The 14827-nt window shown below is 43.1% G+C and overlaps 3 protein-coding genes across 3 annotated transcripts; 1 reads left to right on the top strand and 2 right to left on the bottom strand.

Annotated features, from left to right (window-relative positions):
* Window positions 1-1649: 1649 nt before the first annotated feature.
* On the bottom strand, window positions 1650-3247 carry BCR41DRAFT_395429 (hypothetical protein; the record flags this gene model as incomplete). Its single annotated transcript, XM_022028730.1, has 4 exons — window positions 1650-1709; window positions 1836-2080; window positions 2175-2339; window positions 3151-3247. 4 exons carry the CDS (start codon window positions 3245-3247, stop codon window positions 1650-1652), a joined length of 567 nt encoding a protein of 188 aa, XP_021882464.1.
* A 1345-nt stretch (window positions 3248-4592) lies between these two features.
* BCR41DRAFT_421466 (hypothetical protein) lies at window positions 4593-7255 on the top strand (the record flags this gene model as incomplete). The annotated part of the gene is made up of 5 exons (XM_022030026.1): window positions 4593-5259; window positions 5361-5805; window positions 5889-6702; window positions 6797-6862; window positions 6986-7255. Exons 1-5 carry the CDS (start codon window positions 4770-4772, stop codon window positions 7253-7255), a joined length of 2085 nt encoding a protein of 694 aa, XP_021882465.1. The 5' UTR covers window positions 4593-4769.
* Window positions 7256-7612: 357 nt separating this feature from the next.
* BCR41DRAFT_351933 (hypothetical protein) lies at window positions 7613-10772 on the bottom strand (the record flags this gene model as incomplete). The annotated part of the gene is made up of 1 exon (XM_022023879.1): window positions 7613-10772. A coding segment is annotated over exon 1 (2821 nt), but the record flags the coding sequence as incomplete, so codon positions are not given.
* Window positions 10773-14827: the final 4055 nt, after the last annotated feature.

Below are 14827 nucleotides of genomic sequence, written 5' to 3' on the forward strand. Positions count from 1 at the left end.
CAAGTGAATTAGAATGTCGGAAATTGAGATTCATCAAAGACATTTAATACCGCGGTTAATTGGTGCTTTATTTTACCTCTCTCACGAAAAGTACCCCACCTTAGTCTTTTCTCTTTCGCGATCTGGTTCTTTCCCATATAGTTAAAGAAGGGTTTTGCTCTGACATCGCTAAAATCATAAATTAGTCCTTGATACCTCTTCAGATGCCATTAACTCTTTCGTCAGATCCTGCAAGTAAATCCCTCATACGCAACTAGTGTCGCTCCTAAGCAGTATGAAGTTGCATTAAAATGCTATCGCCAAGATATCTTGAAGGAGCAGCAACATGGTATACCTTACCTTGAATACATCCCTTATGCGATCTTCCCCTAACCCTTGCACATGGGAGTGACAGAAATAAATTGATGCGGAGGAAATACCTCCTGAACGGCTTCGCTTTATGTCACGGAATAGTCCACCACGATTTCAGTTTGATAAATACCGACTTCACATTGTCGCTCGACTATGCCCAAACTTACGATGGTTCTGAGCTGCAGAGTAAATGTGCAGCTGGGATGTCTTTTCTTAAAACCCAGTCCTTGACAAGGATCGTAAACAGGTAGGCTGAGGAGCCACTATCCTTTTCGCCCTTGCACTTACTATTCTTTTTGCCCTTACATTTTTCATCCCTCAGGGACATAGCACCCCTCCGTGTGGAGCCCATAAGGCCTTGATGGTTCTTAGTCCCTTGTTGGATAGAGCGCCTCGAGTTTCCTCTCATCGTACGCCTCCATTAGCCAGTCTAAGAATAGCCCTGCGTTCGACACCGTGTGAAACCTGTTCAATATCCCCAGAGTTAATGCATGGACTATTGTTTGTGCGGACTTGATTAGCCTGAAAGGCGCGACCGAGAGCAGGATCAGAGACAGTCATGTTTTTTCTAAAGAATCTACTGGGCGAGAGCTTTGAAGGCGAGAGCATTTTGTGTTTTGTGCTTCAGTTCTCCATAACCTGTTGAAGACAGAAACGAGGATGGGTAAATAAAATTAATGTCAGAGGGACTATATTGTGGATTTGAGTGATTCTTACGTTCAACTGGGACTTCGTACACGAGGCAGTCAGGTAGTTTTGAAAGTTGCTGACGTGGATCCGCAACACGTCAGACTTCCATGCAAGTTCTCGCGACTCATGAAAGCTTACTGCAATGTTTTAACCTAAACTTATTATTTTGGGGCAAAAGTTCAATAGGACAAAGAGAGGGGGCTTTATTTTCACGACAGGCTTATATATGTTTATACATATAATAGTTATCATCTGCGCCACGTGAGTAGTATTCCAAGTCATCGTATTCACTATGTCTATCAATGCTACAGGGACTGGCCTCAATTCATGAGTAATTAAAAAAGGAATAAGAGTATAGATAGAAGGATGGATTCTTTGTCCTTTTTTAATCCAATTAGCCAGCTTTTAGAGCCATAGCATGGACATTGACTTTCCCGATAGTCCATTTCAGACGGACAAGCACTTGGATGCATTCCACATCTTTCGCTCTATCGGTTGAGCTCCTGCCCAATGGCGTCCCTCTCACGCTTCAGGAGGGAAATACAAGTATCGAGAGCGATATTCATTTAAGATTCGTTCCCGAAAGTTCGAGCACGTCTCTCCGAAGATCATGAAGTAATACGAACAGAAAGAGCATAGAGATAGTCCCAATGCGAATGCTCCTGACTCTAGCAAGCGGAAGAAAAAGGAGGGGAAGGGAAACCCGGCAGAGCCACGAAAAGCGATGGACGAAGTGGATAAAAAAAGACTTGGTCGGGGCTATGCAGTATGAACATCCAACTAGGACTCTTGACATCGGGACGGTCAACGGCAACCTGAGTAAGACATTGACTGATAATCCCCAATTTAGGCCCAGGATTAAGATCTGCCTGCAAGAAATCGTTCGCCATGCTTCGAAGGCCAAGTGCACTTGCCAGAGAGTTACTGGCCACATTGAACAGCTTCCAGCTACCGGTGTCATTGGCACAGACAGAAAGCTGCTCGATCTTATCTGCCCACGTACATATGTTTAGCAAGAGTGTGGCCGGCGATGAAGGTTCTAATGGAACCGAGAAGAGAGATGGCGCATAGAATGGTGAGGACGAAACGAAGGATGCCAGTACGCACCTCCTATTTCCGCTCCTCGTGTGTACCTGCAACAAGAGGCCCCCAACTGGCAAAGTAAAGGATCCCCATGTGTTCAACTTCATCCATGAGGTCAAGGACTTTTTGCCAGCTATGGCCGATGTTGGTTCGACCAATATAGGGATGTGCTACCCAGGGCTCTCCCGCCCCGCTGAGAAACTCTAGTAGTTCGACTTTGTTGATTGAGATGAAAAAAAGTCAATCCGTTACTTCGTCACAAACATGGATGTCATCCGTGCATATAATCTTGCGCAGTTTGACAGCATTTGCTAAATTCCGTCCAATTTCGACAATGTTAATACCGTGCATGAGTCTCTAGTATATGCAGTATATGCAAATAGCCATCGGCTTCTGACGAGCCAAGGATAGATACGCGAGTTTGTTCAGGCTTCTGTAGGCCAGAGCTGCCCCCTACCTTGTCACATCACAGACCTTGTTCATTTTTTTTTTTTTTTTTTTTTTTTTTTTTTGGTTCCTCTCGTCTCTCTCGTCAAGAGGAGGATTGAAGGTATAATCCGGATGGTCGCGGATAGGAGAGATTCACTTTTCGTCACGAAGCGACTGCAAAATATTTTCGCAACGCTGTGCTCAATTACACTTCTTTCAAGTTTGATGGTTGTTATGCTGGCGTGCGAGGAAGTTCAGTTGAATCTGGGGTATGGAGACGACAAAAATAAAGAATAAAATAAAATAAAAAATAAAAAGTAGTGAGTAGGGGAACCGGGGACACAAAACTTTCTAGTTCAGTTAGATCTGCCCTCTTTGTTAATTTCAAACACACTTACGTTACTTTACGAACAGTTTTGGACGCCATCGCCTACGTCCGGCTCACTCTCAGATACCGCGTGGGTGTTTCTGACCAGTTAGTGGATTGAAAACAAAACAAAAAAAAATACTTGAGTCTTTACAAATAAAATAATACAGGATGAATGCATTCACTAAACGAACCGTATACGCAGGTTAGTTGGTTAGTTACTTACTTACTTACGCTGATGTCATTGAGATGGTTGACAAGGTTGATACCGACGGAGCTGTTGCTGTTGAAGGTGTCGATAACCAGTCCTGTAATGGAAACTCGCATGGAATCGAGTCGACAAAGTGCATTAAAGGAGGATTGATTGAGAGGAGTTTTTGGTTAAGCGCGTCGTGGACTTTTTATTGTTATTTTTTTTTTTAAAAATAAAAAATAAAAAAAAAAAGTGAGAAAAGACTTCCTACTTTTTCATCCTTCAGATTTTTTTTTTTTTTTTTTTTTTTTTTTTTCATTATTAGAACTATCAAGAGCCTGCACGGCACCACAAGCTTTCCTTCTCATTTACATAGTTATTAATATTTCATATTACAAAATAAGGTGGTTTTATAGTTTTAGGAACTTGTTGACAAGGGGAGTTGGACTGGTTGAAATCGATAATATTTCCAGACTATGCTTTGGCTGCTGGAACATAAGCTGTACCGTCGCTTGTGTGGAATGGTTGCTGAACACAAAAAAAAAAAAAAAAAAAAAAAAAAAAAAAAAAGAAAGGGAAGGGAAGGGGAAGATAGAGAAAAAGAAACAGAAAAGAAAGAAAAGAAAAAGGGTGATCTCTAAAGACAAAGGACTTTCAACACCATTGCACCGGTCATAGGGATAGAGAGCTATTAAGCGAGTTTAAAGAACATGCAATGTAAAGCGAATGATAAAGTGATGGATTTCTGTTGATGGACGCTGTCATTGATCCGACAGACTTCGTGTCATACTCTCCAATTCCCCGAAAGAGGAATAAAAATTAAAAATAAAAAATCGATTTATCAAAGGTCTCCAGTGGAAAAACACGCCGATTAGCACAAAGTACGCGCTTGTTTGCCAAGTACTCATCATTATTCAGCACCACCATTCATGTGCTTTGCACATCTTTCACCAGAGGTGAGATCACCAAGAGATGGAAAAAACACGATATCAAAAAACGCGTAATATCTTTTGATGATATCACTTTTTTTTTTTTTTTTTTTTTTTTTTTCCTTTTTACTTTGATTAATACTTGGGAAATATTAAATCCATTCATTTCTGTCAAAATTTAAATCTTCTTTATTCATTAAATTCCTCACAAAGCACAAAGCGAGGGCCTGAGAAAAAAAAAAAAAAAAAAAAAAAAAAGTGTAACAAGGGATCGACATCGAGATGATTTTTTCGAATGCTCACTTTGGTATCTCAGTGCTATTGTTTCCAATCTGCCGTTCATGCGAGAGCTTGTATTTATTTGTCGATCTCTGCTATTGACTTGGACAAAACCCCAAGCCAAACAAAGGAACTGAATAAAGATTGATGTGGCCTGTGAAGCAAAGGATCGATATCAAAACTATATGAGACAATGATAAAACTCATCATCAATCCAGGATATAAAAAGGGATCATTGTCTTCCTCCTTCAAAGTCCCATCCCTTTTACCACTGCCACTTGTTCCTGTATCTTTCCCTCAATATTCTTTATCTATTCACTTTGGATCTTTAAACCATAAAAAGCTCATCCTTTTATACCTTTGTAGCTCTTTTTTTTTTTTCTTTTTCATTTCTTTTCATCATTACCATTTCTTCTTTTTTTCTTTCTCTTTCGCTTAGATATTGACCATGGGGCTGGAGTCCTTCTTCAAACTGGTTGCGGATCGCGGGGTTTTACCTTCGGAAACTGACGTGGGCACTTCCTTGGCGGCAAATCCTGACCATTCTGTTCATGTAGATCTCCTCGGTACGTTCTATTACGACATCCTCCGCAGAGTCGTCCATGCAAAGATGAAAAACGAAACCATCATTGATGTAGGAAGGTCTCTGGCTCTCGTGATAAAGGATCTTTTCATAACGGACAATCTGACTATACATATTGATGGGGAACCTTGTACTGAGGAAGAAAAGGCAAGGACAGAACGGCAAGCCATAAGACAAAAAAATATGGATGCTTTGGAGAACGATATGAGGACCTTCGAGAGAAATTCTCGGAGTGGGGTATGGACTCGTCCTCAAGTCATGAGGCGCATCCAGAAGGGTCTTCGAGAAGTCCACACCCTGAGCGTCCAGGACAAGGATCAGCTGGCAACAGGCCTTAACTCTGTCTTCGATGTCTGTCTGTGTGCATATGAAGCGGACCCATGCATAGGGTGCCATAATGAGGAGAATGATAGGATCGTGATATCCCAAGACTCTGATTTTTTTGCGTACGAACAGTCTGCTTCCTAGTGCGACTCCTTCCGCACCATAGACGGAAGTTTGGGGTTTACGATGTAGACAACGTTATCCAAGCACTAAGACTGCCATCACACAAGCATCTGGTGCTATTCTGTGCCATCGCAGGCAATGACTACTCAAGGAACCTCGAGACGTTAGGCTCGGTCAATAATCTTCGATTAATTCGAAAGGTTGCGTGGAACGAGATCTACAATAAAATGCTTCGGGACTACCTAAGGGAAGCTAGTAAGGTGTTGGGAAGGAACGCAGCCTCTGAAGAAGGCCGTTTCAGAGTAGCTCTCCGCATTTTTACTTCCGGCCATCAAACGTCGGCCCAAGCGTTACCATCGAACAATGGGTTCGATAACTTCAAGCAGCGTCTACTCAATGGAAAGGATCTTCGCCATAGAATGGCTCAGCAAAGGCGAGCGCAGCGCCGCAGAACGTAAGAAAGCTCAAGCTATAGTTTTGACCTCGAAACCAAACGTTCCCAATACTAATCGTTAGTCCCTTTCTTGGATAATGTAGAGACACACCGTCATTCTATATAGCGAAAGGGTCATATAGGAACCAGTTCCGGCCCATCTTTTCTGACAAGGCGAGCATATTGAACGGACGCATAGTTGATATCAGTAACTGCCGTCAGCACCATAGGCCGGGCCTTAAGCATCCACCACGTCGGAGAAAGGCAAAAAAGAAGCAACAGAAAAAACAAAAGCGGAAGCACAAAGGCAAGAAGCCCCACAGGGCTAAAAAAGAAGGTGCACCAATTAGGAACTTGAAGGATGCTACGAAGGTTGACCACAGCTACAGCGGTAAGCACCCTATCAAGGCCTTAACAATTGGGTCCCTTAAGGCCTCCATGGCAAGGAAAGGCGGACTGGACGCAGATGAAAGGGATAGTATTGCAAGCCAGATCCGAGGGGCAGTTGTTGTCCTCAACCGACTACGCCGCTATGCATACTGGGTGATTGCCTTGGACATTGAGAGGATCATGCGGTTACCAGGGGCAGCAAAGTCGAGGAAAAAGGCGCTGGACGAGGTCTTGGATAGCAATGATTATTCCTTCCGTCTCGCCACCCTTCTTTTGAGCGGTCAAGGTGGCCCCAATTCAGCTTACGCGAGGGCAAAGAAACAAGGAAAGGCGGTAGAAACGCCCCATCATCACCTCGCTTATGAACATTTCAAGGCCACCACTGAACTTTCCCCAATAAAGGATATAGACATCACATTGGGGGACGTCCAAGGCTTTGATCCCAAAAAGATCACATTTCCAAGAGCGTCAGACTTACTAATGGGCCAAGTACAGACATCATTAAGGCAGCACTACAGGAACGCAATGGTATAGCTTGTGTAGGGTATTTTCATGCATATTCTGCAATCAAATGCTCTTTATTCACACCTTTTTTTTTTTTTTTTTTTTTTTTTTTTTTTAGTTTGATGTCGAGAAAACAAGTGAAGATATGAGTGACATTGAGTTTTTTTTGCGGGAGAACAAAAAAGTGAAAAAATACTCAGACTTTCCTATGTCCCCCTGGTCACCCGGGTATGTGTATCTGTCTGAACACGCCCTAGTTGACATCCTCTGGGCTTGCTAATAAACGACTGCCATTTGAAACGCTTAGGTCAAAGCACGAGGACACTTCGCTGTAGGGGCGCACGAATTTTACACCAGCGCCCGCTGCCCCCGACCCCTCTGCGATAGCTTTTTAGAGACGGTATACCCTCGCTCTAAATATTGCCGGACATGTAAGGTATTCTTCGACCGTGACGCAGTAGGGGCGGAAAACATCGCAAGAATCGGTCTTGCTCAAATTGAGAGGCAAGAGAGGCCTGCAAAGTACAAGCCCACGGAAGAGTCGCCTGCTCCGGCTGCAAAGCGCGCACGACGCTAGACACAAGTATTTGGGTGCCGGCAACACCCACAAAAAATTTGTAAGTTCTGTTTATTTTCGTCTCTTGTATCCTCTCTAATCTTTTGCCCCTGAATTTCTGGACTAACTTTAAAAACCGTACAGATCAACAGATAACTAGCAGATGTTCTACTAGGGGGGGTTTTTTCTTTGTTTTTTTTTGTTTTTGTTTTTTTTTTTTGCCTGCCCTCTTGAAATCAGATGGCAGCTTGTTTTATGACTTGATATGATTACTATTAAAAGGTATAAAGGAGTAGGACTATACTATTGTCTGTTATAATAAGAAAAATGAAAGAAATAGGCAATTAAACATTACAGAAAAAAAAAAGAAAAGAAAAGAAAAGAAAAGAAAAGAAAAGCAAAAAAAACTACGTGCCATTATGGTTGATTAAACTATATACAATGTAATGTTGGAAAAAGAGAAAATGTAGCAACATAAAAAAGTATCGTAAAAAGGACTTCAAATCACCACAAGAGGCTGAAATTCATATCGAGATTTTGGTACTAACATAAACGCGATGTGTGCATATGCCTCCTCAATATCCTCCTCATCCATCTCATTATTATCGTTGTTGCTGTTGCTGCTGCTAGTGCTGGTACGGTCGTTATCATTGAATGCATTTGGCAGTGGTAGATCCTCAAGTGCTTCAAGCGCTAGTGGTGAGAGGAATGGAGCACCTGATGTTGTGTTTGTCGTTGCAGTTACAGGCGTCACTGGCCGAAGGGATGATACTGGTGAGGATGAGCCCATAGGGCGTCCTGTTTTAGCAGAGGTCCGCTCCTTGTGTCTCATCGTCAGCATCGCCATGATCTGCCTTTTGGTCGATGCTCGTTTCTCTCGCTCCAATTCAGTAACTGGGTGAAGAGGAGCAGGTGACGGATGGAGTACTACCGATAGCGATGATGAAAGTGCAGCCTCTAGACTCTTAAAAGATCGCTCGATGCTCTTTTGTTCACCAGTAGTAGTAGTAGTAGTAGTAGTAGTAGTAGTAGTAGTAGTAGTAATAGTTGTGGGAGCCACAGTTGATGAAGCAACAGCAGAGGGCTGAATAAAAGTGGCGCCCATTGCTGTTTCTCCTGGTGTCGTGGATGTAATGATAGCCATCTCGAGGACTTCTGATTGCGACCTCCGATGGAACGCCATCAGGTCGTGTCCTCGACCATTAGCGAGGCGGAGTGGATCATTGCGACGAGGATGAGAAGATAAGGATCGTGTTCTCTGTGCGGTGGCCCTCCCTTTTACTGCCGATGTGGTTAAAGCGGCCTCAGCTAATGTACCAGTTGAAGGAGTCGCTAGCTCATATTGTGTATCCATATTACGTGGATCAGAAGCACGGCTTGTAGTCTTGGAGCGGAACAATTTCACTTTTCTGTGAACCGAAACTCGTTCCGTTGCAGCGGCAGCAGCGGTAGTGGTAGCATTAGTAGCTGTTGCCGTAGCAGCCACTGCAGCAGTTGTCAAGGTTTTATCAGTTCTAAGAGTAGACGTCCCAAGGGCCAAAGAAGGCTCGCTAGCGGAGGTTGTAGGGGGGAAGTACTTCACGCTATCACTCCTCATACGAACAATGTCTCCTTCCGAGCAAACTGCTTGTTGTAAATCGACAACCCCATCGGGCCCTGGTTCAAGCGATCGCATGGTCGTGGTCGTGGTCGTGGTTGTAGCTATTGCGGTTACCGTCATGTCATAGCCCGTTCGCATGTTTGGACTAGATATCGTGCCCTTATTTTCTTTTGTAAAGTCAGTGACAGATTCATTATTGGATCCTACAGCGGAACCAGTCCGAGTACTTCCGCTGAGGCGACTGGAGCAGCGGCGAGCCAACGAGCGGATTGATGAGCCAGTGACAAGCTTCTTCAGGGTCCGCTTGCGGGTCAATCCAGGGGCTGTGGTCTCCTGTGATGACGGTACTATCGGCGCAGTCATGGCTGGTTGCAATTCATTTGTATCGTTTGCTCCATCTTCTTTGCTGCCGACAGTTGCGTTGCTCTCTTCCTGCACGTGCTGTTGTCGTTGTGGCTGCTGCTGCTGTTGTTCCTCCAAAGCAATTGACGGTGTTGATGTTGCTTGTTTATTACTTCTCCGGATGCTCAGTAGTCGACGACCGGCGGACAAAAGGGAGCAGTCGAGGGTGTGACACTTTGTGCTTCCAGGCTCTCTGGACGGCGTACTATCATTTCGTCGTCTGTTATTGCTGCTATAGACAGCAGCACTCTTGGATCTCGATAATCCTGATGCATGAGCCGCTCTGGATTTGAACGAGGACGAGATACGACTCAGAGAGCTTGCCCTTGAGACGGATCCCTGCTCTGGGGGGCAAAGAAGCCCCTCTGCCCTTCCGACCCTTTCACGACCTCTTCTTTCCTGCTGCTGCTGTTCCTGCCGCTGTTGGTGCATTTGTTGTTGTAGTTCCTGCCTCCGAGCTTCCTTCCACTTCACTTCCGCTAAAACATCCTCCTGGTGTTGCTGCTGTTGGTAGTAGCAATGTCTCTCCCATGCAAGCTCATTTGCGGTGCGATCTTTCATTCCAGGGTGATGATGAGGGGGACATGCTCCAAGCTCATAGGCTGAGGCCGCTGCAGTTATGTTCAAATAAGACTTGTGCTGGGCACTATGTGCTGATGAATGATGATACGCATTTGAGGGCAGAGGAGGCAGCGGCGGCAGCAAGCTGTGATGAGAATGGTGCACATGATGACGTTGATGAGGACGGTGAAGATTGTGATTACCGTAGTGACGGTACAGCGGTTGTTGCTGACGATATTGCTGGGTATGTTGATAGTGCATCTGATGCCATTGACGGCGCAACAGGCGCTCTTGTCTTGCTTGCTCTGTCAGGTCCTCGTGTCTCGATTGAGGGTCGAGATAAAGATAGCGTGGGACATCCGTGCTTGTGAGAGATACCGAGCGGCGATGGCTATTCTCCACGTGTGAATGACTATCGGAGGATGAAGATGCCTCGTACCGATGGTATTGTTGATGAAGCACATTTCCATGTGAATGTCGTGAGTACTCCTCGTGGTTGGGACTGTTCCTCAAATAGGTCTGATCATGGAGGAGATGCTCACCAGTGTGAGTGAGCTGTTGCGGAGGTTGAGTCGGACAATGTCGTGGATCTAGTTTATTTGACGAATTTTGGTTTTGGCTGTGCTGTTGACGAAGACGACGATGATTGTATTGATGATCGAGATGATGTCGTTGTTGGTGGGAATGAGCATATTCATGAATAGCAGCTGAGTTTGGGAGCGCTGGTGTCGAAAATGGCGGCAAATGCGATGCTGAGTTCATGTAAAGCTCATTAAATTGTTGTTGACTGCTAGCTCGGTGCTCATGTTGAGGCTCCCGCTGAGCTCCAGTACTATTTATAATAGTTTGCTGACTATCCTGGGAAGGATAAATCAATTGCTGGTGTGACTGGTACGGGTGCTGATATTCCTCATGCTCGATGCTTGATGCCTCCAATTGATGAGTACTAATAGCAAGTCCATGCAAAGTGCCATGTTGTTGGTAATGATGATTGTCGGGTAATTCAACTGCGCCACCCTCCATAGCTTGGCTCTGCTGAGTCAACCAGGCTGTCACGTAGTCATCTTTCGCCTGTCTACTAGGCAAGTGCCCATCACTTAGGCTCCAGGCCACGTTTTTAGCATGGTAAATAGGATTGGAGGCACAGAGGTGTGTATGATGTGATTCAAGGTTTGGGATAGCTAGAGAGGGTTTCGGACTTTGTTGATAATCAGAGTTGACAATGTGTGTTGCTTTGAATTGCCTGGGCTCACGATGATCGGTGCTGATGCTGTCGGATATACCTGCATGTTGTGGCGTGTGAAAATGATAATAGCTGTGCGTAAGAGCATGGGCAAGCGATTGGCGCCCTTCTGTTTTACTATCCATAGGAGTGGGAGTGTTGGTGCGGGAAGATTGGGAATACGGAGGACTTGTGGAACGGTCGATACTGTTAGTTTTATAGTCGTCCCAAGCTGGATGCCTGTTTGTCCGGTGATGTCGCCTTGAGGCTCCTCCTCCGCTACGGAGACTGCGAACCTTTCTCCGTAGGCGCTCCTTCTTGCTGTATAGGAGGCTGAGCAGGATCATGGTTAATGTCACAGACAGGAGAGTTGCTATAGATGATCTAGAAACTTTGGAACCTTGGAGTGCCTTCCTCTGTGTAACAGCGACATTCTCTTTCTCATGCATTGTTCTGGATTGAGTTGCATACTGCTTTTGTTGTTGTGGTTGGTGATTGAAGCGGTCTGAGCTCGCATCTGCTGCAGCTCTGGAGATTGTTTGTGTTGTTGATACATCAGTTTGTATAGTCGAAAGCTGCGTGTTTGTCTCGTTGGGATTGGGCAAAGTGGACACAAGCGTCGTGCTCGCGCTTTCGTGGCGGTCACCTGGCTTCTCTATACAAGAGCCTGCTTGTGGGTCCAGAACCCGAAGCGACGATGTCTCTGTCTGATTCGTCTGAGCGGCTTTTAAAGATGCTGCTTGTAGGGACGATGCTGTAGAAGCAGGTATAGAGGAGCTTTCCGATGATGGCTGAATTATGAAAGAAGTTGACGTTGAAGTTGAAGTTGAAGTAGTCAGAACATTCCTGTTGAGAGCTTTCATCTGTTAGTAAACAAAACAAATAAAGAGTTGGTGTTGTGTGTTGTTATTGTTGTTGTTGGTGTTGCGATCAAGTTTTTTTTTTTGTGGGGTGTTTTTTGGAATGATGCGATGCAAGTATGCAAGTATTATGTTAGCATTCAGAAAGCATAGCCAGGATGCAGCAATCCAGAATCGACCATAGCGTGTGCATCATTGGATGAAGGTCATACAGAGAAAAACAAACAAGCGAATGCAGTGACATTGTGGCGCGATCGATCAGTCGATAGTGTAATTCAGTGGTGGCAAAATAAAAAACAAAAAAAAAAGGGGGGGGAGGAGGGAAGGGCAGAGAAGGTTAGTTTGCTGTTTTGAGAAACATCAAATTAGAGCAATTTGACACGTTGTTGAATCATTACAACTGTTCAATGAAAGATGGTCAGATCGAGGGCGACTATGCAGATACAACAGGTGAATTGTTTGTAATATACCTTGTGTGTAGTCTTAATCTGATATCGTCGTAGTGCCTTAGCCATCAATGTCTGAACAAAATTTGTCGGTTGTTTTGTCTGTGAAACGGCAGAGGATGAAAACATGGCCATGGTGAAGAAAAGGCTGTAGCGAGCCACGATAGGAGAGAGAATGTTGGACATTTTCGCCGACGGAGCCCTTTCAAGGACAGGAGTAATTACTGAATGTTCCAAGCAAAGGAGAAGAAGGATGGAAGGGGGGGATTTTTATGTTTTAATTGAAGGGAAAAAAAAAAAAAAAAAAAAAAAAAAAAAATCAAAGTGAAAGATATCCTTTTTTTATGTGCATAAATGTAATGAGATGTGCTGGTGCACAAGAAGGGCAGGTATGCCACTGTCTTGGCAATGACTAAAGATGTGTTGTTTTAGAGAGAATGTATGATGATGCAGAGTAAAGGGAAGGAAAGGGAAGGAGAAGGAAGAAGAGAGGGGAAAGAAAACAGGCTCAGGATGGTTGAAATGCTTAAAGACGTCAATAGTGGAAATGGGAATGGAGAGAGAAAGGAATTGAGTGTCATTAAATAGGTGAACGAGAGTGACAGAATGAGTGGAGGGAGAGAGGGTTTAGAGCTGTGGATGGGTGCAAGTTGGTGTGGTAATGAGATTTGCCCAAGATCCAGCAAAGGAATGTTGATGGAAAGAGATTGAGAGATTGAAAGATGAAAGAGGCAAGGACAAAAAAAAAGAGAGAGAGAGAGAGAGAGAGAGAAAGAAAGGAAAAAAAAAAAAGTTGTAAAGAGGAAGAGCAAACAAACAGCATTTGGTGGTAAATAGCATATTAAACAAGTATAAGCCCTGCTCAACTCCTTTTTCTTTTCCCATCGATAGTTTGCAACCGTTGGATGCAAAAAAAAAAAAAAAAAAAAAAGCAACAGAAGCGCGGTATGCAAAGTTAGTGCATCAATTCTTTTGGAGTAGAGTGAAATAGGGTACAAACATGCTTAATGAACATGAATACGCCGTGTACAATCTCTTGCATGTTGAATATACATGAATGTACCTTTGCTTTTATCGAGCGTAGTGCTTAATTTTATTTTATTTTTTTTTTTGCTGAGATTGGATGTGACAACGTGCCTGAGAGCGCTTAATTCTCCTTCATATACTCTCTCCTATCTCGTTCCTCAGCATTCTCAAGATCAAAAGCAAAAAAGACATGAGACGTTTTTCTTGCAAGGAGTTGAATGAGTTGAGTACATCAATGTGTATGAATGAGATCAATTGATAGATATATATCTTTTCTACATTTACTTTTACTTTTTTTATTTTTTCTTATTTTATTTTATTTTATTTTATTTATTTATTTTACCGTATTTACTTTCTTTTTTTTTTTTTTTTTTTTTTTTTTAGCGCTCAGACAGACAAAGACAAAGACGAATTGCGAAAAAATCAGAAAACCTTGATCACTTTTGTAGCAAAAGACAGATGTTTAAAGTCTGAGAAGAAAAGAATGGGAATATCTTTTCCACTCTGCTCTCAATTACTCGTTTTTTAGGAAAAAAAATACTCTCCACGGGCTGACGGACTGAGGGCTGTCTTCCTTTGTTGATACTCTTCATTAGCTCATCCTTTCCTTGAGCTCTGTAACTTCCCAGTATCTTGGGTCTGAAAAATAAATAAATAAAAGTCCAGAACATAAAAATAAAAATAAATGGTGAAATATATAAACAGGGTTGTAAATGAATACAAAAACATGAAAACCCATTATCATTCTCTTACAATATAATAAAGATGTTCATAGTATATTTTTACTATCAGTTATCAGCTTCATGTATCATCTATCAGGGGCAATTCATGCGTTGTTATGACAAGTAAGATGTTGACCTCAACAGTACCTTCATTCTGTTAGTACTTTGCCTACATCCAACACAATGGGAAGTCAAAAGAATGTTCATGTCGTCCTCTTGTCCCTTGTTACTTGCATCTTGCAGTTGTCGGAATGGTTTAAATCTCGGCAAAGCATGGAACTGGAGGCAACCTAAAAATGCACAAACATTCATGTACCAAGACCAAGCTGCATACAGATAACAAAAAACAAAAGAGAAAAGCGCAAAAAGTAAGAGATCTGTTGAGCATGCATTTGGACGAATTGGAACTATAACTAAATGCTCTCTTTATTTCTTTTTTTTTTATTTTTTTTATTTTTTTTATTTTTTTTATTGTCCTGTTTATGGTTAAAAGAGACCCTTCATCAACATCACACCCCACATTGGATCTCGATCTATTGGTGTATTGCCTTCTCCTCTTTTTTTTTTTTTTTTTTTTTTTTTTTCTTTTTTTTTCTCTTCATTTCCTGCTGTTTGTGAAGCGAATGACCAAGCCTGGACACAAAGGTCGCTATGCATGCAAATTCTTGAATTTTAGGTAATAGGATACTCAGGAAATTCAGGATTTTCAGAATGCAATTTTGTCCTCACTTGGGTTTTAGTGCAATTGGGAGAT

This window comes from Lobosporangium transversale (assembly GCF_002105155.1).
Source record: "Lobosporangium transversale strain NRRL 3116 chromosome Unknown BCR41scaffold_14, whole genome shotgun sequence".
Lineage (NCBI taxonomy): Eukaryota > Fungi > Mortierellomycota > Mortierellomycetes > Mortierellales > Mortierellaceae > Lobosporangium > Lobosporangium transversale.